Source organism: Bombina bombina, chromosome 7, assembly GCF_027579735.1.
Source record: "Bombina bombina isolate aBomBom1 chromosome 7, aBomBom1.pri, whole genome shotgun sequence".
Taxonomy (NCBI): Eukaryota; Metazoa; Chordata; class Amphibia; order Anura; family Bombinatoridae; genus Bombina; species Bombina bombina.
This window is the reverse complement of record NC_069505.1, coordinates 116,124,787-116,149,284: the sequence shown is the minus strand read 5'-3', so window position 1 is coordinate 116,149,284 and position 24,498 is coordinate 116,124,787. Positions and strand designations below refer to the sequence as shown.

General features: G+C 36.4%; 1 protein-coding gene across 9 annotated transcripts in view; it reads left to right on the top strand.

Annotated features, from left to right (window-relative positions):
* Nucleotides 1–227: 227 nt before the first annotated feature.
* TEAD1 (TEA domain transcription factor 1) overlaps nucleotides 228–24,498 on the top strand; it is a 559,482-nt gene continuing 535,211 nt past the window's right edge. For 6 of the 9 annotated variants that reach the window (XM_053720256.1, XM_053720253.1, XM_053720254.1 and 3 more), the window contains exon 1: nucleotides 228–884. In XM_053720256.1, the coding sequence (XP_053576231.1) occupies nucleotides 727–884 (158 nt within the window). In that variant the 5' untranslated portion in view covers nucleotides 228–726. The remainder of the gene's footprint in view (nucleotides 885–24,498) is intronic. The other 3 variants (XM_053720257.1, XM_053720258.1, XM_053720255.1) reach the window with 2 other exon arrangements.

Sequence of the window (24,498 nt, the reverse complement as noted above, 5' to 3'; positions counted from 1 at the left end):
GTGTCCATGAACTTTATAAAGTAGTAAGTGGTGCATGCACTTTGTGTGGTGATGGATGTCTCATGCACCTTATTTAATTAGTACCCATTTATATGCAATAAAGGAACATCTACTCTTTGTATGTACTTGAATATGTTTTGTGTTTGGATCTCATCATGCACTTTGTAGAATTGGGGTCTTAAATTACTTTGTAATATATAGGGCTGCCTGTAGATATAACTATAGTTCTCTGGTAGACCGTTTTATTTTTATTATTACACATTTGTATGTCTGAAATAGGGTACCACATAATTGCAGAGTGTTATTTTAGTTTTGGTATTAGGTAGTGTAAATATCCATCTTCTAATAAAAAGAAGAAAAAATAATTCAAGGGCCGCTCATATTCTCAAGTTGTCTTTCTGCCACTCTGGCTATTTGGAAGTAATCAGTGCAGCAACAGGCTGATTCTGATTCCCTTAGTTTGCCTGAGTCACTGTCTGACATTAGCAGCTCCTAGAAAAAAAGAAGACATTTTTCACATTTTTCCAGAAGAAGGAAGAACTTAGCAACGCCTGGGCTGCATGGGAAGAAGGGATAAACCAGCCCCCCAGATACAACAGCCACACTTTGTAATTTTTTTTTATCTAGAGGTCCCCTGTTTTTTGTTTTTTCTAGTTATTAGGATATTTTCCTAGATATCCCTGAGGAAAATGCATTTCTCGCTCCTTGTTGTTGGATTTATGAAACATGAAAGTGAGGGATGTCCTGTTCCCTTTCTCCAGGTCTGTGGCGGTTGCTCTCCTGCAAGTTCAAGTGGAAAATTATTTGGAGTCAGCAGAAATACAGTGGGCAAAGACGACTTGTAGCAAATCTGAAAGGATTCCGCCCTGCAAACTTCCCTCTCGGTAGGAAAAAAAATACAATCTCTTCCCATCTGTTGCTCTCCACTGCTGTTTGTTACACTGAGGTTTGCAGGCTGTATTACTGATTTACAGGCAGAACATCCTTTTAGTGTTACTCAGCTATGGTTAATTATTCTTGTTATATATTTATTGCACAAGACAGGACAGCAGTATTTGAATCTTTGCTTTGTTTTTGCCTTTTTTTTTTCTTTATTTGTATCTGATGTCACTACATTGTGTACATAATTCAAGCCAATGCAACCACTAAGTGACATTGTATTTGTGTGTTCTGGCAGCCCTTAGTTAACTCAGTGTTTTATCCCTTTCTGAGAACTAAGTGATTATATATATATATATATATATATATATATATATATATATATATATATTCTTTTGCTGTAGTTTGTCTATTTGCAGGCTTGTTGGTCACATATCTGCCAATGTGTTACTCCTTTTAATTAAAAAAAAAAATCTTTCTTTCTTTTTTTTAGTAAAGCAACTATACATGTTCATTTTTCAGGATTTTTATTTTTATTTCCTATGAAATAATTGTTGATCTCTTAAAAACTAGACTCCTGTGCATTGGTAGTCCTATAGTCATAGTGGCTTATATTTACTATACACTATATGTACAGGGTCTTGTCTCAGCCTCATCGATCTTAGACTGTCACCAAAGGTGTGGCATAGGTATTGTTTATTTCAGAGGGATGCATATATTTCCAACTGATGCATACTTTTGGCATTTTATTTCTAATTAATCTAACATTTTTGTTCCCCCCCCCCCCCTATTTTGATGGTTTGACTTCTAAACCTTCTTCGCTATTGAAATTGCCCTGCTAACAAGTACAGTAAAAATTTACTCTGAATTGACATTTTTAATGGGTAGATTCCAAACCAGAAAACAAGTGATATGGCAGGATGCTTTTCAGATAATACCTTTGTTTGTTCTGTTACAATAAACCCTCTTTAATTGAAACGTTGGTGTATCTGAGATCACTAATTTACATGGTGTATCCATATTGATTTGGGGACATTTAAAAAAATAAATAAACAAAGTGGGTGTATATCTAGTTTTTTATTCTTACTACTTTTTATTGAGGAAAAAAAATATATTTCTAAAACCAACTAAGTAGTTTTCATTAAATCCTTTCCATTCATTTTTGACAGCCTCTCTTAACCTCTAAAAGACGCAAGTTTGCACATAGGTCACAGATCATTACTTGCTGTTACATTTCTTGTGTATCAGATCCTGTTTTCTTTTATATATTTTTTTTATTTGCATTGTGCTGGTTTAAAGCGGTTTCTCCTGGGTTACAAGGTTAATGGATAATTTCGATTTAAAATATGTATTCTTCATTTGAATTTGTTTCCTTTTTGTAATCCTGTGTGATGTTTACAAAGTCTTTATAGATGTGTTTTTAATGTAGTTGTCCTTGGATATAATAAAAGTCTACAATTCTGAAGGAAAGCTACCCATTTCAGTATTGCACTATTGTTACACTTAATAGAAATGACTGCATTTATTTTTTTTTATTTGTTAGCAAAGTATGAAACTATTAAACAATAGTTATGCAAGCAGATGTGTGGTGAATGAATTGCAGCAGTGTTGGAATGACCAGTACTTGTTAAAGGGACATTTAATTATTTATTATTCTTTGTTGTATGTTAATGTTGGCTTTATAAAATTGTTTTTTAGAAACATGTTTCTGCACTGAACAAAAAAAAAAAACACTTTGTAATTCTGCCTGTGGAAATGTGGGAGTTGTCTTTGTGTGTTACTACTATACAGGCTAATTATGCGCAAACATGCACTTCCTGTTAGTATCAAAATAATAAATTTATTTAACCCCCTCTTTTTTACAAAAAAATAAAACATAATAAGTAAAATAAACATGTTGGAAAAGGGCTCTTTCATGTGCGTGATTATTTAGGGGTTTGTCTCTTTAAACCACTTATCGCCAAAAACTTAAGTAAACATTTGACCGTTGTATAGACCAGAAGCGCTGCATACAAAAACATCTTGTGCTTTTAAAAACTTGATATTTTTAACTCTTCTTTCTAATATGTTGGATTGTGTTCTATTTCAGGTTTAGTGATGTGTTTTTTTTTTTTTTTTTGTCTTTGCCTTTCTTGTACTTAATTGTAGATATCAAAATAAATAAAAAGGTCATTGCTTTTTGCATCGTAGATTATATTTTGAAAAACAAGTTCTATATATTTAGGTTTATTTAACACCTATCAAAACAGAGTGTGTGTGTGTGTATATATGTGTGTGTGTGTGTGTGTGTATATATATATATATATATATATATATACACACACTGTAGTTTATTACTAGAGGGTTAAAAACTACTAGCCCAGAGAGAGAAAATGAGTAGTCAACTCAATGTTAGAAAAAGGAAAGTCAACATCCTCTACAGTTTTTTGTACTAGTCCATGACTATTGGAAATTTACAGCACTAATATAGTTATAGTGATATACTGTAGTTTTATTTGAACATGACGCTATAAAATATGCTTTACTTTGTCCACTGCCTGTCCCAAGGAAAATACATCTGTGTTTTAACTTGGTAAAATAGGAGTATTAAGATAAGTCTGCACTATATTACTAGCTGTTTCTTTTGACTGGCCAGTCAGTGCCTGAATGGAACATCTAAAAGCATTCAGCTGGCACATTTTATTTGCCTGTGGCTTCTTGAGTGTACTTTTTAAGATGAGGGGCGGGAAGAGGACTGAGTAGGATACACACAGTGCTTATTATGATGAAACACACAGAGGAGTTGTCTGATTTTTAAAGTGCTGTTAACCTCATAATGCCCTTTATTTACAGTTTCTACTCAGAATGCACAAACAAAGATGCGTGTTTGTGTGTGACAATCTTTTTGCCTGCTGCAATTTCTTACTTGCATTGCAAATGCTGGAGTTCTTATGAATGTGTGATCTTGCATTCTGTCGAGTGGGAAGATTGAGTGTTGACTAAAGGGAACAGTGTACCCTAAATGTTCTCACCTTTTAATTTCTTCCCAATGATCCATTTTACCTGCTGGATTCTATTAAATTGTTTACAAATAGTTCATTTACCTTTACTGCAGCATTTGAATAGACTGCTTTTGTCTGTGTTAATCCTACCTATACTGAAAGTTTCTATTTTAGGTATATGCTAAACAATAGATTTATAAACATAGCAAACAAATAAATGTACACTCCCAGTAGGAGAGATAAGTAATACAACTTTGATTTTCAATTGTTCTCTCTAAGTATTGGATTTTGGTATACAGAAATAATATAAAGAAGCATGTGTGTACAGAAACTGATTTAATAAGGATATATAATTTTAATGGGTTGTGGTTTCAAAGATCAAAACCAGCTATTTCATTTACAAAAAACATAGACAATTTCTCATACAGTTTATATTCTGCATCTAGTATAACAAATGATTTGGAAAAACATTAAGGGAAAACTATTTTTACATTACACAGTCCCTTTAATTTCACATTAGGGAGCCATCAACAATTTTGGGAGTTTTACCCGAGTCCCTTTTAGGAGCTATGCACAGGTGCCTTTTTTTTCAGACTAATCTTTATATTAAGCTCCCTGATTCCCATGAGTTGGCAAGCTTTGTCTTTTATAGTTTACAAATTCAAAGTATACTGCATTCTAGGAGTATGTATTCCCTACAAACCTCATTTAATAGGATATACATTTTTTTCATAAGGTTGCTGTGTATGTGTATATATGTGAATATAAATATATCTATCAGATGTAAGATGCATTCCTGCTGCGTTAGTCATTTTAATTTTTTAGAAGCTGTAATTCATTGCTGACCTTTTTATTAGAAAAGGGGATTACAATAGGGTCGGTAGGTATGCCTTGAAAAGCAGTAAAGGGTTTCAGTACCAATACGGAATTTTCAAATCTTAAAACAAAGTTTTGAGGGAGAAGCTTAGACATAGCAAGGAATTTTGAGTTACTGAAAGTGGGATTGATGCATGCAACAATGATAGTATATAAAAACAAAAATAGTTATCTTTGGACAGGGAAGATTTATAATTATTAAAAAACAATTGCATGTTTATTTTAACATTTTAATGTAAAAATATATAAAAACAATTAAGTTTTTAAATGGTCACTGAAGTCAAAATTTAAACTTTCATGAATCATGAGGCACTAGTTGCTACTGAGAAGAATGTGCAAGAGTTCACATTATATATGTAAATGCTCTTTGTGATTTGCTGATAGCTGTCACATGACAGAGGGTGGAAAATGGAAGTAACTGAAATTTGTCAAAAAAATCCACTCATTTGAAATACAGACTATTTGTTATTGTATTATAATTCGATTATGCATTTGTTGATTATGCAACTCTACTGTATTTTAATGATCCTTTTAATTTGAATTTGCTGTGGTTATGAAGTGCGTATTTGAGCATAACTTATCTACGGTAACAAATTGAAAATCTCTCGCTTCTTTTGGTGGACAACAATGCACCTCAGAAGAAATACAGATAAAACCCAAAACACTTAAAGGGATAGTAAACTCCAAAATGTTATTTTATGATTTAGATAGAACATACAATTTTAAACCACTTTCCAAATTACTTCTATTATCAAATTTACTTAAAGGGACATAAAACCCAATTTTTTTTCTTTCATGATTTAGATAGAACATCAAATTTTAAACAACTTTCTAATTTACTTCTATTATCATATTTTCTTTGTTTTCTTGTTATCCTTATTTGAAAAGCAGAAATGCAAGCTCAAGAGTGCACGTGTCTGCAGCACTATATAGCAGCAGTTTTGCAACAATGTTATACATTAGATGGCAGCACTATTTCCTGTCATGTAGGGCTTCAGGCATGTGCATGCTACCTACCTAGGCATCTCTTCAACAAAGAATAACATGAGAATATAATACATTTGATGATAGAAGTAAATTGGTTACTTTTGAAAAATTGTATTCCCTATCTGAATCATGAAATACATTTTTTGGGTTTAATGTTCCTTTAATGTGAATGTAAATTTAAATGATAAAGTGCCCGGTTTATAAAAATCCGATTTAAAAACAGGGGCACTTTAATTCATCAAAATTTACATTTCACTCGTGTTGTGAAAATACTTACCTTTTTAATCTTGACAGCCGCTCCAGCGAATTCCCCCGGTCATTGCAAGCCTCTTTATACGTCAGAAATGATAGATTGATCATCCACCAATCATGGCTCTCCCCCCCCCCCCCCCCCGTGTCTGATTCTACGCCGCGATTGGAGGAAGCCGGATTCCTCATTTTAGACCCAGGATGAGGCTTTGCGACGGGCGGGCAGGCAAGTTTAAAAGCTAAGTATTTTCACAACACGAGTGAAATGTAAATTTTAATGAATTAAAGTGCCCCTGTTTTTAATCAGATTTTTAAAAAGCGGCACTTTATCATCTAAATTTACATTGACTTTAATTCTTTTGTTATCCATTGCTGAAGGAGCAGCATTGCACTACTGGCAGCTAGCTGAATACATCTAGTTGGCCAATCACAAGAGACAAATGTGTGCAGGCACCAATTAGCAGCAGCTCCCACTAGTGTATGATATGTGCATATTCATTTTTAACAATGGATACTAAGAGAATGAAGCACATTTGAAAATACAAGTGAATTTAAAAGTGTCTTAAAATGACCTGCTCTATCTGAATCATGCAAGTTTAATTTTGACTTTCCTATCCCTTTAATACTGTGTCCTATATTAAATAAAGCAAAACCATCCATCTTTAATTTTAATCTGTTAAATAAATTGGCAGATTTCAACATGGGCCAAGTTATTTTTTTATAAGCCTTTTAATATAATTTATTTCTTGTATTCCTTGGGGGTCAGGCCCAACCCTCTGGCAGCCAAGGTGGTTAAACACTGATTAAAAAAAACAAAAAGGTAAGCTATGACCTCAGTTCAGTAACTGGTTTCTGTTTCCTATTCAGGAACTGAGTACATTATTCCTAAATGTAAACAAAACACAGAAATTGTTTTTGTTAATGGCTATCTGAATTGCTGCTTGCCATTTCTAAATGTACAGTTCAAAGAAATAATAATAAAATACAGATGGAAACAATTATTGCCTGTAACAATTGTTAACATTATTCCTACCTCATGCACATTATGCCACACCAATAACACATTATATATTCACCCTATTCCTGATGCCTTGTTGCCTAGCCCCTTGTATTAAATTTCTGAACAAAATGAGTATTTTTGCTCAGTCATATAGAAGAATACACTTGTAGACAAGAATAAGAGGCCAGGTGTTTTTAAACAACCGATCCCCCCGGGCTGTAGCTTTTTTTTTAATTTTATTTAAAGAGCAGGCTCATTGTCTACATTCTGCTAGCTCTGTGAATATTTTGGGCTGTTAACACTTTAATTGACAAAATTATGCCATAACAAGTGCTTATTGCATTTTAAGTAACCTCATTTTAAATGTATGTATGTTTTATTTTATATGATTTTTCAACACCACTATATATATATTTATTTGATCAGAATACTAGTAATTTTGCTTTTATTTTATATATATATTTATTTGATCAGAATACTAGTAATTTTGCTTTTATTTTATATATATATTTATTTGATCAGAATACTAGTAATTTTGCTTTTATTTTCTGCCTGGGTTTGTTTTTCATACAATAGTAATTTATTTGTGTATTTTGATTTGGGGGTTATGCTTGTGGCTATGTTACTGATCCTCAGTGCTATTCAAATAAAGCATACAGTTTGTTTTTAAACAACTTTTCAATTTGCTTTTATTTTCACAATTAATGTCATTATCTTGGTCTCCTTTGTCAATAGAGCACTAGTGCACTACTGGGAGCTAGCTGAACTCATTGGGCGAGCCAACGATAGCGGGCATATATATGTGTAGCTAACTCCCAGAAGTGCATTGCTGCTCTTGAAGGGACATTACACACAATAAAGTCTAGATAGAACGAAGCATTCAGTCCAACACGCTGCACAGTGATTGGTTGATAGAGACATCTATAAAATAGCTCCTGCCTCTAACTGGCCAATGCAAAGGAAATACGATCATTTCTGATACATAAACTGTTTACTTTAATGTTAAAGTTTAAACAATTTTTTTTTATTTTGTTTGGATTTTCTAATGCTGGCATTTTGCCTTTTTGGCTGTCTATATGATAATATAATGACCCTCTCATCATCATCATCATCATCATCCTTGCTGCCAGCAGTCTTAAAGAGGCAGTAAAGTAAACAAATTACATTTCCATGATTCAGATAGAGTATGTAGTTTTTAAACAAAAACAACAAAACAAAAAACTTGAATTTTCTTCCATTATTATAATGTGCACAATCATTTTATATGTACACTTTCTGATGCACCCGCTACTACTAAGCATATGCAGGAGTTTGCTGCATTTTGTGATTGGCTGAAGGCTGTCCCATGATAAAGGGGGTAGGGGAAATGAAAGTAACTGAAATTTATAAGGGGGGAAAAAAATCTGATATTCATTTGAATTTCAGACAGAATGTTATTGTTTTGTCTTTTTGTTTGCATTTGTTAAAGAACAAATACAGTACAATTGTATTAACATTAGTACCGAGGTCCGCAACACATTACTGATCCCTATAGGGAAAAATAGAATGTTAGGCTTTGTGTCTAGGTGAAAGCTCTGTGATACATTAGTAATGTACTGGCACTGAAAGAGTTAACCATGGCATTACAGGCAGTTAATTTCTGAAGCGGACATCTGGTTTGCTTTTGTCTTCACCTGTAAACTAAAGAATATGCAAATACTACAGCAAACCATTGCCCTGTATTCCTAACAAAGTGCTGCTGTCAGTTTGTTAAACACTGTTCCCTGTCTGCTGGTGCTCCTGGTAGCAACAGGCTGCACAATGTTCAGCACCATATGGTCTTTATATGCTTCAGATAAGCTATCTGCTAATTGTTAGCATTGTGATATGCTTCGTGTTTCTGTCACTAGCCACAGTGCTCCATGTCGGCAGCAGGATGTTAAAGCATGTATTGGTGCCATGCTCTATATTTACCTTCTGCAATTTCATTTGTTTACATATTCATAAAAAAGGGATATTGTATCTTAAAACTTGCAGTGGCTGCAGGGATTTGCTCTGTATTTGCACGTCTGTTTCCTACTATGTCAAATTTGAATGAATTGGTGCACAAGATGTGGCCCTTCTAATATTGCAGAATGGAGCAGCATATTTATTACAATGATCATTATATATTTTAATGCACATATCCTATGTACATGTGAAAGTCATTGTGTGTATTTAAGATTAATGTCTAAAGATTTTTCTAAAAATAGCACAAATACCCTAGATAGCGCTTGCTTTATTGGTGGGTACATTTTGCCACCAATAAGCAAGCATAACTTTCGGTTCTGAACTAAAAATCGTCCGGCTCCTAGGATTTACATTCCTGCTTTGTCAAATAAAGATACCAAGAGAATGAAGAAAAATTGATAATAGGAATAAATTAGAAAGTTGCTTAAAACTGCATGCTCTATCTGAATCCTGAAAGAAAAAAATTGGGTTTAGTGTCCCTTTAACAAACCACCCTTTGTATGGAGTTAAACGCCTAGAGCATTTTATTATTGCCCTACTGCATAAAACACAGTCAAGCATTTTAATTTTGCACTGTTATTTCCCTGTAATAATTTGCAGCCTTTTATGTCAGATATCAAAGTGGCATGATCTATTGGCTTATTAAAATATCCATTTTGTTGCATGTTCTTGTGTACGGATAAGTATAGGGGGTCGATTTATCAAAGGCTTTCGCCAGCCTTCGACCCCCTATGACGGCAGGTTCTCACAAGAGAACCTGCAGACCGTATTTAACAAGCGGCGGTCATCAGACAGCTGCTTCCCTAACCTTTCACTACCTCTTTGGTGGCGAATTTCAATCTCCCTGCTCTCGTCTGACTGGGAAGATTGACAGCTCATACCCGCACGTGATTGGCTGTGCGTGGGCAGGGGGCGGGATTGCACGGGAGAGCAAAATGGTGTTCGTGTGTATTGCTTAATTCGGTCAGCGGAATTCAGCCCGCCAGATGCGAGTTGCGGTGGACAGGAGCGCCCCTGTCTGCTGCAGCTTGATAAATCAAGCGCATAAAAGCATTTTCAGTGCATTTACCGCATTCCATGCCATCCTAACAGAGTTGGGCTTTAATGCAGTTAGGACGGCATAGTGTCCTACATTTTTTATATGGTGTCCTGCAGCCTCCTTTAGGGAATGGAAACATTGGATTGGGGGTGTGCCTACTATTGTAGGCAGTCGCCCATGATCCAATCCCAGTCCTCAAAATCACGTGATTGCATTGACAATATTTTTCAGCAAGTGTTTACATTGGAACTTTGTTCCAATGTTAGACACTTGCTATCAGCATGAATGGATTAATCTAATATTGTGTTGATTGTTAATGTGAGGAGCATAGCTCAACAGGCAGTTTATTACACTAACTTTTTCTCTTCCCTCCAGTGTAAGATATACGTCTGTCTTTGTGAATGCATTTACCATTTCTGGACAGATTCTCCCATCTAGTTTCCATAGCTGTGACATCTGTTTTTCAAGAATGTCTTATTCGGGTCTTTTGCCTTTTCTCAGTCTCGTGTGTGTGTGTGTGTGTGTTTTTTTTTTTTTTTTTTGTTTTTTTTTTTTTGTTAAACCCTGAGCCCAAGCTGCCAGATTATTTTTACTGCCTTTGACCTTGTTTCCTCTGGATATCTCTATTCCGTTGAACATCATACGTTTTTGTTATAAGTAAATAAGTTGCACTAATGTTTATATTTTTAAATATGTTGAAAGAAATAGCTCTAAAATTTTGCATGTTTTAAAATCGGGTACAGAATCTAAGCAATATTTTATAGGGCCTTTTAACTGATCACTTCTAATGAAGATAGATGCGATGTAACTTACTTTTTAATCTAGCCTGGTTTAAATAATCAGGCCTGGAATCTTAACAATATTTTAGAGGAACTTTAATCAATCACTTCTAATGAAGATGCGCTGTAACTTACTTTTTATTCTAGTCGTGCAATTCTAATACCCCTGCGCTCCGCCTGCCCACCCACTTCACTACTCAATTTTTTATTTTTTTTATTTTTTTTTGTGAGCGAACAGTTTGAACTGTTCTCCCATTGGTGCTCTAGCTGTAGGGCACTTTTTTTTTTTTTTTTGGAGCTAGAGCTTCTATGGGAAAACAGTTCAAACCGTTAGCTCACAAAAATGAGTTTTGAAGTGGGTGGGTGGGCAGGCGGAGCGCGGGGGTATTAGAATTGCACGACTAGAATAAAAAGTAAGTTACAGGGCATCTTCATTAGAAGTGATCGATTTAAAGTCCCTCTAAAATATTGTTAAGATTCCAGGCCTGATTTTAAAACCTGTAATGTTTACCAACGTAATCATAGGTTTGACTTCATAATATTAGTGTGCACAGACATTCTAAAAGCTTTGTGGTGAATGCCATTCATATTATGTGTAAAATTCTAAATGTATTAATATTCTCTACATTGATATAGTCTTATTGGCTATTCATCAGGTCGTGGGTGGAGAAACATAATGTACTAGTCTGTAGTTCAGTTACTAGTACACTCAATGGTTAATATGTTAAAGACAGGAATAGTTGTCCTCCACAATTCCTTACTTGTTGTGGGGGGATAGATAGATATCTTGAATTCCATTGGTTTTAGCCCTTAAACTCACAGAAACCTCTGTGTTGATGTGCTCATTCAAACATGCCCCGCCTCCTGGATTTATTTATGACACCCCGGATCCTGTATGTCATAACTCATCAATGGGAAGGTCATAAAAGTATACATCTGTCATACAGAACCAACATTACATAAATGAGAAAAAAAAACATACCGTATTTATTCGAGTATAACGCGCAAAATTTTCTACCAAAAAAAGAAATCAAAGTTTGGGTGCGCGTTATAAACGAGGGCTGGGGTGGGGTGGCAGTGGCGGCCGGTCCATTGAGGGCGCAGGTGAATTGTGAGTTCGCACTGTGCCTTTTCCGGGATGCAGCCGCTCACTGTACGCGAGGGCGAAGAAAAAATGGCAACTCAGGGTATCAAGAGAAAACGTTCTGCATATGACGCTTCATTCAAGCTCAAGGTTGTTGATCATGCTGAAATTCACGGAAATCGAGCAGCTAGCCGAGAATTCACTGTACCAGAGACGAATGTTAGAGAATGGAGAAAACAGAAAGTCGTCCTGAAAGATATGAATAAAACAAAAAAAGCACAACGAGGGAGACAAGCCATGTACCCAGACATGGAGAAGGAACTTTATGAATGGATCATTGACCAAAGAAGTAGTGGGTACATCGTCACATCACTCCACGTTAGACTTCAAGCCCAAAAGTTTTGCAAAGATTCAAACTTCAAAGCCTCTAATGGATGGACACAAAAGTTTATGAAAAGGCATGGACTTTCAATACGCCAGAGAACAAAGATAGCACAGAAGCTGCCTAATGATTTAGAAGAGAAGATCGCTTCATTCCATACCTTTATAATCAACCAACGCAAGCAGATTAATTTTGAACTTTCACAGATAGGCAATATGGATGAGACCCCCATGTGTTTTGACCTACCAGGCAACAGGACAATTGACAGCAAAGGGAAGCACACAGTCCAGATTAGAACCACAGGCCATGAGAAAACTCATTTTACCGTTGTGTTATCCTGTATGGCAGACGGTTTTAAACTTAAACCAATGTTGATTTTTAAAAGAAAGACTATTCCAAAAGGAGTTAAATTTCCACCAGGTGTCGTGATCCATTGTCATCCTAAAGGATGGATGGATGAAAAGGGCATCATTTTATGGTTAAATAAAGTTTGGAATACTAGACCAGGCGCACTACTGAAGAAATCCATGCTTGTATGGGACCAGTTCCGCTCACACCTGACAGACACTGTGAAGGACAAACTGAAAAGTCTAAACATTTCAAGCTGTGATTCCAGGTGGACTAACCTCTATTCTTCAGCCACTAGATGTCGTTTTAAACAAACCCTTCAAAGACAGAGTCAGGGAAAAGTGGATTACCTGGATGAAATCCGATGACAAAGATTTGACTGCAAAAGGAAACCTCAAGAAACCTGGCCTATCTCTCGTGACATCCTGGGTTAAAACATCATGGGAAGACATACCAAAAGAAATGATCATCAAGAGTTTTTTGAAGACAGGCATCAGCAATAAAATGGACGGCACAGAAGACGACCTGCTGTGGAATTCAGACTCAGAAGAAAGCGAAACTGGAGAAACAGATGTTCCTGCCAACTGGGACACTGATGAAAAATTAACTCGAGAAGAATGGGAACAACTCTTTAGTGTATCTGATGATGAATCTGACTTTGAAGGATTTTAAATAAATATTGTTACCGGTAATTTTATTTCGGTATTGTGTTTATACCAGTTTACATTGTCAATAAATGATTTTTATCATGGCCACACGTGTTCAACAACGTTTTTTTGTCAATTACAATGCTTGGTGTGAAACAAAATTTTATACCAATTTTTAATCGATAATTAGGGGTGCGCGTTATACTCGAATAAATACGGTAATTTTACTAGCAATACAATGTTAAACATACATCTTCTCAGCCCGTATGATAAATTATTATGAGAGTAACCAATTCTAAAAAAAAAGTCTTAAACTCTAATTATATCAAATCATAGAGGCTTGTACTCACTGGATTTTTTTTCTATATAAATACATCACTTTAAATGTATTTTTTTTTAAAATCCACTGAGTGTGAGCATCTATGATTTGCTATATAGACTGCAATAATTTTTAAATATCTCTAGAATTGGAGGTGATGCATTTAAAAAGACCTAAATCTCACACCCCCTAGGCAGATGTTGTGAGAAACTAGTGTGTGCAGACACAGTGGTTGAGAATTATCTAATCATTAGGTGTAATAAAAGAGTTTTGTCTTTTGAATTAATTATATTACCATTACTTATTTAAAGTGAAAGTTAATTTCGATCAGTTAAAAGACAGTATCTAATAATACCCATGTATATAAACATAATCGCCATCTTTATTTGAATAAAAAATATAAATATCTTCATATTTTTTTCTAACTTTTTATTCTGCCGTTTTCGTCCCGACTCCTCCCATCTTACTCTTCCTGCTTTCACAGTCTTTACGTATAGAGCGGTCCCACCCGTTCTATACGTATCATCTATGCGCGTTCACAATGAACAGAACGATTTGCGCATGCGCGATTTAACTATGCGAGCCGCAATGCGCATGCGATTTACAATACTGCTGGGCTCCAATGCGCAGGCGTCTCCCTCAACTCGCAACATAGTAATGAATGGATCACGATATTGTATTCATTCATTACTATGTTATTTGCCAACGAATCAAGAAGCAAAGAAGCAGCAGCATTTAAACCAGCATTTAAACTCTGCATTTAAACCAGCAGTGTGTGACGGATGTGCGCAAATCGGACACAAGCATTCTGAATCCGGATATGCCTATTACAGGGGACGCATGCGCAGATGGGCCAATAGTGAAATGATGTAGTGTCACGGCCGCCTAACGGCCAGGATTTCAATTGGAAGACACAAATACGTCATAAGGAAGTAGAAAAAGAGATAGAAAAACGGGTTGATATTGCCGGATGCGATAGTCAGATTTTAAAAAGGTAAAACTTCGTTTTCAAATATAAGTAAGCAATTTGATGAATGAAACTTGTAATTAAATTAAATCTTACATTGAATTCTGATGAGCCAACCTTTAAACTTTACCTTCACTTTAAGTGCATAATAAAAAGACAATGATTTAACGCCTACTCTGAATTTCAAATAAGCAGTAGATTATTTTTTTTTCTCCCATGTTCTGGCCCCCTGTATCATGTGACAGACATCTACCAATCACAGACTAGTATACATATACCCTTTGAGCTTGTGCACATGCTTAGTAGAATCTTGTTCCCCAAAAAAGTGTGAAAATAAAGACACTTCAAAATATGATAATGGAAGTAAATTGTAAAGTGTCTTTAAAACTGTATGTTCTTTTTGAATCATAAAAGTTTTCTCCAACATTGGTGTGTCCGGTCCACGGCGTCATCCATAACTTGTGGGAATATTCTCCTCCCCAACAGGAAATGGCAAAGAGCACAGCAAAAGCTGTCCATATAGTCCCTCCCAGGCTCCGCCCCCCCCCCCAGTCATTCTCTTTGCCGCTCTGAACAAGTAGCATCTCCACGGAGATGGTGAAGAGTATGTGGTGTTTAGTTGTAGTTTTTATTCTACTATCAAGAGTTTATTTTAAAATAGTGCTGGTATGTACTATTTACTCTGAAACAGAAAGAGATGAAGAGTTCTGTTTATGAGAGGAGTATGATTTTAGCAGCAGTAACTAAAATCGATTGCTGTTCCCACACAGGACTGTTGAGCTGAGAGAACTTCAGTTGGGGGGAACAGTTTGCAGACTTTTCTGCTTAAGGTATGACTAGCCATTTTTCTAACAAGACTGTGTAATGCTGGAAGGCTGTCATTTTTCCCCTCATGGGGATCGGTAAGCCATTTTCTTAGTCTCAGACAGAATAAAGGGCTTAATATGGGCTATAAACTGGTAGACACTTTTATGGGCTAAATCGATTGCTTTATTTAGGTATTTTATACAGTTTGAAGTTGATTTTCACACTTTTATAACTTTGGGGAACGTTTTTTACGTCAGGCACTTGTTTAGACATCTTCCCAGTCAGGAAGGGCCTTTCTCTGTAGTAGGCAGAGCCTCATTTTTGCGCCATTACTGCACAGTTTCTTTTGAGATCAGTACATGCAGCTGCATGTGTGTGGGTCTGGAATTCATTGAAAAGGTTCCTAGAAGGCTTCATTTGGTATCGTATACTCCCCTGGGTTTGGTGAAGTCGCAGCAAAGGCTGGGGCTGGGACTGTAAGGGGGTTAAAATTGTAAACGGCTCCGGTTTCCACATTTTAAGTGTTAACAGCCTGAAATTTGGGGTGCAATGCTTTGAATGCTTTAAGACACTGTGGTGAAAATTTGGTTAAGATTGAATAATTCCTTCATAGTTTTTCACATATTCAGTAATAAAGTGTGCCCTGTTTAAAATTTAAAGAGACAGTAACGGTTTTGTTTTAAAACGGTTTTTGTACTTTATTAACAAGTTTAAGCCTGTTTAACATGTCTGTGCCTTCAGATAGATCATGTTCTGTATGTATGGAAGCCTATGTGTCTCCCCCTTCTAAAATGTGTGATAATTGTGCCATAGCGTCCAAACAAAGTAAGGACAGTACTGTCACAGATAGTAAAGTTGCCCAAGATGATTCCTCAGATGAAGGGAGTAGACATAGTTCTACATCATCTCCTTCTGTGTCTACACCAGTTTTGCCCACGTAGGAGACCCCTAGTACTTCTAGCGCTCCAATGCTTGTTACTATGCAACAATTGACGGCAGTAATGGATAACTCCATAGCAAATATTTTATCCAAAATGCCTGCATTTCAGAGAAAGCGCGATTGCTCTGTTTTAAACACTGTAGAGCAGGAAGGCGCTGATGATAATTTTTCTGTCATACCCTCACACCAATCTGAAGTGGCAATGAGGGAGGTTTTGTCAGATGGGGAAATTTCTGATTCAGGTAGAATTTCTCAACAGGCAGAACCTGATGTTGTGACATTTACATTTAAATTAGAGCATCTCCGCGCACTGCTTAAGGAGGTGCTATCTACTCTGGATGATTGTGACAATCTGATCATCCCAGAAAAATTGTGCAAGATGGACAAGTTCCTAGAGGTCCCGGTGCACCCCGACGCTTTTCCAATACCCAAGCGGGTGGCGGACATAGTGAATAAGGAGTGGGAGAAGCCAGGCATACCTTTTGTCCCTCCTCCTATATTTAAGAAATTATTTCCCATGGTCGACCCCAGAAAGGACTTATGGCAAACAGTTCCTAAGGTCGAGGGGGCGGTTTCTACACTAGCCAAACGCACGACCATTCCTATTGAGGAGAATTGTGCTTTCAAAGATCCTATGGATAAAAAATTGGAGGGTTTGCTTAAAAAGATTTTTGTACAGCAAGGTTACCTCCTTCAACCTATTTCGTGTATTATTCCTGTCACTACAGCAGCGTGGTTCTGGTTCGAAGAACTAGAAAAATCGCTCAGTAGAGAGACTCCGTATGAGGAAGTTATGGACAGAATTCACGCACTTAAGTTAGCTAATTCCTTTATTTTAGATGCCGCTTTGCAGTTAGCGAGATTAGTGGCGAAATATACACACATTTTCATATAACTGCATGCAATATACATTGCTATAAAGAATAATATGCACAGATACTGATATAAAAATCTAGTATAAAACAGTTTTTAAAAACTTACTTAGAAGCTTCCAGTTTAAAAGGTTACTGGAACACCCACTGCAAGTGGGAAATATCAGACACTCCCCCTTCCTTTGCTTATGAAAAGACCCTTTACACAAACAGAAGCAATCTGTAGTAGGTATACGTCGGTATTCTGCTAAAACTTTGGGGCTTGGTTAGGATTCTGAAAATTAGAGCAATGTTATTTAAAAATAAGCAAAACTATACATTTAAAAAAACAAACTGTATGGGCTATATAAATGGATCATCTACAAAACATTTCTGCAAAGAAAAATCTAGTGTATAATGTCCCTGATAACCTTACTTCTAAAATATATCAAAACATTGCTTTGTGTCATGTTTTTTTAAGTGTTGGGCTCTGCACAGGTGCAAGTATTAGTTGTTTATTATTTCTCTATGTTGATCTGTGCCAAGTCTTTATTATACTATAGCAAGATAAACTGCACAATTTATCTTATGTTTGAGGATCTCATTTTAGAGATTTTAGACACCAGTGCAACATGCAACAGTCAGATATTTTTAAGGGAACATTGTCCCTTTTAATATTGACACCTTTTTGTTTTATGGGACATTTACATTGAAAATCTTCCATAAAATGTTTAATTATGTGTAGTAAAATAAGTTTGCAGTGTCCATTGATTTATTTTACCTAATTTTCCAGCACTTTAAATGGGAATGTGTTTTCTGCTTCACTTTCCTCACAAAGGCAGATGGTATTATCTAGAAAACTGGCCCTGCAATATGCTAAATAGGGATTTCTTGATGGCTACAATAACTCATATCTGTTAAGTGGTTACAGCAAAGGAGAAATGACAAAAGGTGTTTCAAAGCGTGTCTCTGGGCAGCAAAATAATTCTAAAATTTTTAAATTCTTATTTTGTATGTATGCACATATTTCTCGCTTCTTTTATCTCTATCCTCTGAGACAGTCTAGTCAAAATGTAAACTTTCGTGATTTAGATAGGGCGTGCAGTTTTAAACAGCTTTCCAATTTACTTTTATCATTAAATTTCCTTTGTTCTCTTTTGTATTCTTTGTTGAAAGCTAAATCTAGGTAGGCACATAGGCTAATTTCTAAGCCCTTGAAGGCCGCCTCTTATCTCAGTGCATTTTGATCGTTTTTGTTTTAAATCTAGACAGCGCTAGTTCATGTGTCATTAGCATTGTGCTTACTCACGTGGTTACCTAGGAGTCTACAATGATTGGCTAAAATGCAGGTCTGTCAAAAGAACTGATACTAGGTGGGGCAGTCTGCAGAGGCTTAGATAAAAGCTAATCACAGAGGTAAAGTGTATTAATATAACTGTGTTATGCAGAACTGAGGTATTAGGTAATTAAGGGATTATCTATCTTTTTATAAACAATAAAAATTCTGGAACAGACTGTTTTTAAGTAAATAAATTTAACTTAACCTTTCTCATACAAATGTATGTAACACTTTTAAATAGTGCTCTTTTATATAAATTGTAGAAATAGTTTTAGGTTAGTGTCACTTTACGTTCCACAGACCCCAATTGCAATATACCTCCAATACTGGCTTATTCCTTTCTTAACTGTTCAAAGGCAGTGACATTTTCTAGGCCCATTTTTTGTTTGGGCTGTTTAAAGTGATAAATTGTTAACTTCTTTTAATTTTTTTTTTTTTTTTATTACTATAGAATTTTTATATTTTGGTGATAGTAATTGTGATGTAGTTTTGCAGGTGAAAAAACGGCTAGCTATCCAGTCCATGCAATGGTTGTACTTACCTGGCTTAAAGAGACTTAAAACAGTATGGACTAACATACGTTTCTAAATATATAATGAAACCAAAGCTTACCTAAAAACGGTTTCTGTTTTAAATCCCATTAACCCCTTTAATTCAGGCATAGTTGTGTTTGAAACAAGCTCCTCCCCTGGGCATTTCCATATATGGAAAGTGCTAGCCAGGACATAGCTTCAGTAGAATGCACTAGTGCACATGAACGGTAGGCGGCACAGTAACATGACACCTGACAAAAGCAGTGCACAGTATAATGCTGAAGCTTTCACAAAGCATGTGACATTATCCCCATGGAAACAAGCAAGCCTCTTGACAACAAACAATAGCAGTTCCTGCTGTTCCTCCTTAAACCCCCCTTACTTGCATAAGTAATTATCCTCATGTGCACAGTCACTTTCCTTGATAGCACAAGGTTTGGTGAAGGACACTGATAAGGGGGGGGGGGGTGGAGCAGGCTACACTTGGAAAAACTAAAATGTAAGTAATTTGGCATATTTTAGGAAATTTTATTAAAATACTTGTAAGCTTATTTTTTTTTACAATTTATTTTTCCACATAGTTTTAAGTCAGTTGACCCTTTTATAATATGCACATAACTCCAAATGTTTTATGGCACGTTAACATGAACTCTATTTACAGAGGCAATAGATAGGGTTGTCACCCCAGCCAGTATTTTATTGACATGGCCGGTATTTTAAAGGTTTAGTGCGGCCAATGAAGAAAGTAAAGAATAAATACAGGTACTAATTCCAAAATCTCAACTTATTCAGAAATCCAGACATTTTTTATTTAATATTTAAAAAAAAAAAAAAATAAAAAAAAAAAATAAAATAAATAGAATTGCCAATAATTTACTATTTCTTTCATGTAATTGGCAAGAGTCCATGAGCTAGTGACGTATGGGATATACATTCCTACCAGGAGGGGCAAAGTTTCCCAAACCTCAAAATGCCTATAAATACACCCCTCACCACACCCACAAATCAGTTTTACAAACTTTGCCTCCTATGGAGGTGGTGAAGTAAGTTTGTGCTAGATTCTACGTTGATATGCGCTCTGCAGCAGGTTGGAGCCCGGTTTTCCTCTCAGCGTGCAGTGAATGTCAGAAGGATGTGAGGAGAGTATTGCCTGTTTGAATTCAATGATCTCCTTCTACGGGGTCTATTTCATAGGTTCTCTGTTATCGGTCGTAGAGATTCATCTCTTACCTCCCTTTTCAGTTCGACGATATACTCTTATATATACCATTACCTCTACTGATTCTCGTTTCAGTACTGATTTGGCTTTCTACTACATGTAGATGAGTGTCCTGGGGTAAGTAAGTCTTATTTTCTGTGACACTCTAAGCTATGGTTGGGCACTTTTATATAAAGTTCTAAATATATGTATTCAAACATTTATTTGCCTTAACTCAGGATGTTCAACGTTCCTTATTTCAGACAGTCAGTTTCATATTTGGGATAATGCATTTCAATAAATCAATTTTTTTCTTACCTTAAAATTTGACTTTTTTCCTGTGGGCTGTTAGGCTCGCGGGGGCTGAAAATGCTTCATTTTATTGCGTCATTCTTGGCGCTGACTTTTTTGGCGCAAAAGTTTTTTCTGTTTCCGGCGTCATACGTGTCGCCGGAAGTTGTTACTTTTTTTATGTTTTTTTGCGCCAAAAGTGTTGGCGTTCCGGATGTGGCGTCATTTTTGGTGCCAAAAGCATTTAGGCGCCAAATAATGTGGGCGTCTTTTTTTTGGCGCTAAAAAAAATATGGGCGTCACTTTTGTCTCCACATTAAGTCTCATTATTTTTTGCTTCTGGTTGCTAGAAGCTTGTACACTGGCATTTTTTCCCATTCCTGAAACTGTCATTTTAGGAATTTGATCAATTTTGCTTTATATGTTTTTTCTATTACATATTGCAAGATGTCCCAGATTGACACTAAGTCAGAAGATACTTCTGGAAAAACGCTGCCTGGTGCTGGATCTACCAAAGTTAAGTGTATCTGTTGTAAACTTATGGTATCTGTTCCTCCAGCTGTTGTTTGTAATGAATGTCATGACAAACTTGTTAATGCAGATAATATTTCCTTTAGTAATGTTACATTACCTGTTGTGGTTCCATCAACGTCTAATACTCAGAGTGTTCCTGTTAACATAAGAGATTTTGTTTCTAAATCTATTAAGAAGGCTATGTCTGTTATTCCCCCTTTTAGTAAACGCAAAAGGTCTTTTAAAACTTCTCATTTTTCAGATGAATTTTTAAATGAACATCATCATTCTGATAGTGGTTCCTCTGGTTCAGAGGATTCTGTCTCAGAGGTTGATGCTGATAAATCTTCATATTTATTCAAAATGGATTTTATTCGTTCTTTACTTAAAGAGGTTTTAATTGCTTTAGAAATAGAGGATTCTGGTCCTCTTGATACTAAATCTAAACGTTTAAATAAGGTTTTTAAATCTCCTGTAGTTATTCCAGAAGTTTTTCCTGTCCTTGATGCTATTTCTGAAGTAATCTCCAGGGAATGGAATCATTTGGGTAATTCTTTTACTCCTTCTAAACGTTTTAAGCAATTATATCCTGTGCCATCTGACAGATTAGAATTTTGGGACAAAATCCCTAAGGTTGATGGGGCTGTCTCTACTCTTGCTAAACGTACTACTATTCCTACGGCAGATAGTACTTCCTTTAAGGATCCTTTAGATAGGAAGATTGAATCCTTTCTAAGAAAAGCTTACTTATGTTCAGGTAATCTTCCTAGACCTGCTATATCTTTAGCGGATGTTGCTGCAGCTTCAACTTTTTGGTTAGAAGCTTTAGCGCAACAAGTAACAGATCATAATTCTCATAGCATTGTTAATCTTCTTCAACATGCTAATAACTTTATTTGTGATGCCATCTTTGATATCATTAGAGTTGATGTCAGGTATATGTCTCTAGCTATTTTAGCTAGAAGAGCTTTATGGCTTAAAACTTGGAATGCTGATATGTCTTCTAAGTCTACTCTGCTTTCCCTTTCTTTCCAGGGTAATAAATTATTTGGTTCTCAGTTGGATTCTATTATCTCAACTGTTACTGGAGGGAAAGGAACTTTTTTACCACAGGATAAAAAATCTAAAGGTAAATTTAGGTCTAATAATCGTTTTCGTTCCTTTCGTCACAATAAGGAACAAAAGCCTGATCCTTCGCCCTCAGGAGCGGTATCAGTTTGGAAACCATCTCCAGTCTGGAACAAGTCCAAGCCTTTTAGAAAACCAAAACCAGCTCCCAAGTCCACATGAAGGTGCGGCCCTCATTCCAGCTCAGCTGGTAGGGGGCAGATTACGTTTTTTCAAACAAATTTGGATCAATTCAATTCACAATCTTTGGATTCAAAACATTGTTTCAGAAGGGTACAGAATTGGCTTCAAGATAAGGCCTCCTGCAAAGAGATTTTTTCTTTCCCGTGTCCCAGTAAATCCAGCAAAGGCTCAAGCATTTCTGAAATGTGTTTCAGATCTAGAGTTGGCTGGAGTAATTATGCCAGTTCCAGTTCTGGAACAGGGACTGGGGTTTTATTCAAATCTCTTCATTGTACCAAAGAAGGAGAATTCCTTCAGACCAGTTCTGGATCTAAAAATATTGAATCTTTATGTAAGGATACCAACATTCAAAATGGTTACTATAAGGACTATTCTGCCTTTTGTTCAGCAACAAGGGCATTATATGTCCACAATAGATTTACAGGATGCATATCTGCATATCCCGATTCATCCAGATCACTATCAGTTTCTGAGATTCTCTTTCCTAGACAAGCATTACCAGTTTGTGGCTCTGCCGTTTGGCCTAGCAACAGCTCCAAGGATTTTTACAAAGGTTCTCGGTGCCCTTCTGTCTGTAATCAGAGAACGGGTATTGTGGTATTTCCTTATTTGGACGATATCTTGGTACTTGCTCAGTCTTCACATTTAGCAGAATCTCATACGAATCGACTTGTGTTGTTTCTTCAAGATCATGGTTTGAGGAATCAATTAACTTTTCGGTAAATTGATCCTCCAACAAGGGTTACCTTTTTAGGTTTCCAGATAGATTCAGTGTCCATGACTCTGTCTCTGACAGACAAGAGACGTCTAAAATTGATCTCAGCTTGTCGAAACCTTCAATCACAATCATTCCCTTCGGTAGCCTTATGCATGGAAATTCTAGGTCTTATGACTGCTGCATCGGATGCGATCCCCTTTGCTCGTTTTCATATGCGACCTCTTCAGCTCTGTATGCTGAACCAGTGGTGCAGGGATTACACAAAGATATCTCAATTAATATCTTTAAAACCGATTGTACGACACTCTCTGATGTGGTGGACAGATCACCATCGTTTAGTTCAGGGGGCTTCTTTTGTTCTTCCGACCTGGACTGTAATTTCAACAGATGCAAGTCTGACAGGTTGGAGCTGTTTGGGGGTCTCTGACAGCACAAGGGGTTTGGGAATCTCAGGAGGTGAGATTACCGATCAATATTTTGGAACTCCGTGCAATTTTCAGAGCTCTTCAATCTTGGCCTCTTCTTAAGAGAGAATCGTTCATTTGTTTTCAGACAGACAATCTCACAACTGTGGCATACATCAATCATCAAGTAGGGACTCACAGTCCTCTGGCTATGAAAGAAGTATCTCGAATTCTGGTTTGGGCGGAATCCAGCTCCTGTCTAATTTCTGCGGTTCATATCCCAGGTATAGACAATTGGGAAGCGGATTATCTCAGCCGCCAAACGTTACATCCGGGCGAATGGTCTCTTCACCCAGAGGTATTTCTTCAGATTGTTCAAATGTGGGGTCTTCCAGAAATAGATCTGATGGCTTCTCATCTAAACAAGAAACTTCCCAGGTATCTGTCCAGATCCAGGGATCCTTAAGCGGAAGCAGTGGATGCGTTGTCACTTCCTTGGAAGTATCGTCCTGCCTATATCTTTCCGCCTCTAGTTCTTCTTCCAAGAGTAATCTCCAAGATTCTGAAGGAATGCTTGTTTGTTCTGCTGGTGGCTCCTGCATGGCCTCACAGGTTTTGGTATGCGGATCTTGTCCGGATGGCCTCTTGCCAACCGTGGACTCTTCCGTTAAGACCAGACCTTCTGTCACAAGGTCCTTTTTTCCATCAGGATCTCAAATCCTTAAATTTAAAGGTATGGAGATTGAACGCTTGATTCTTAGTCAAAGAGGTTTCTCTGACTCTGTGATTAATACTATGTTACAGGCTCATAAATCCTTATCTAGGGAGATATATTATAGAGTCTGGAAGACTTATATTTCTTGGTGTCTTTCTCATCATTTTTCCTGGCATTCTTTTAGAAATCCGAGAATTTTACAGTTTCTTCAGGATGGTTTGGATAAAGGTTTGTCTGCAAGTTCCTTGAAAGGACAAATGTCTGCTCTTTCTGTTCTTTTTCACAGAAAAATTGCTAATCGTCCTGATATTCATTGTTTTGTACAAGCTTTGGTTCGTATAAAACCTGTCAT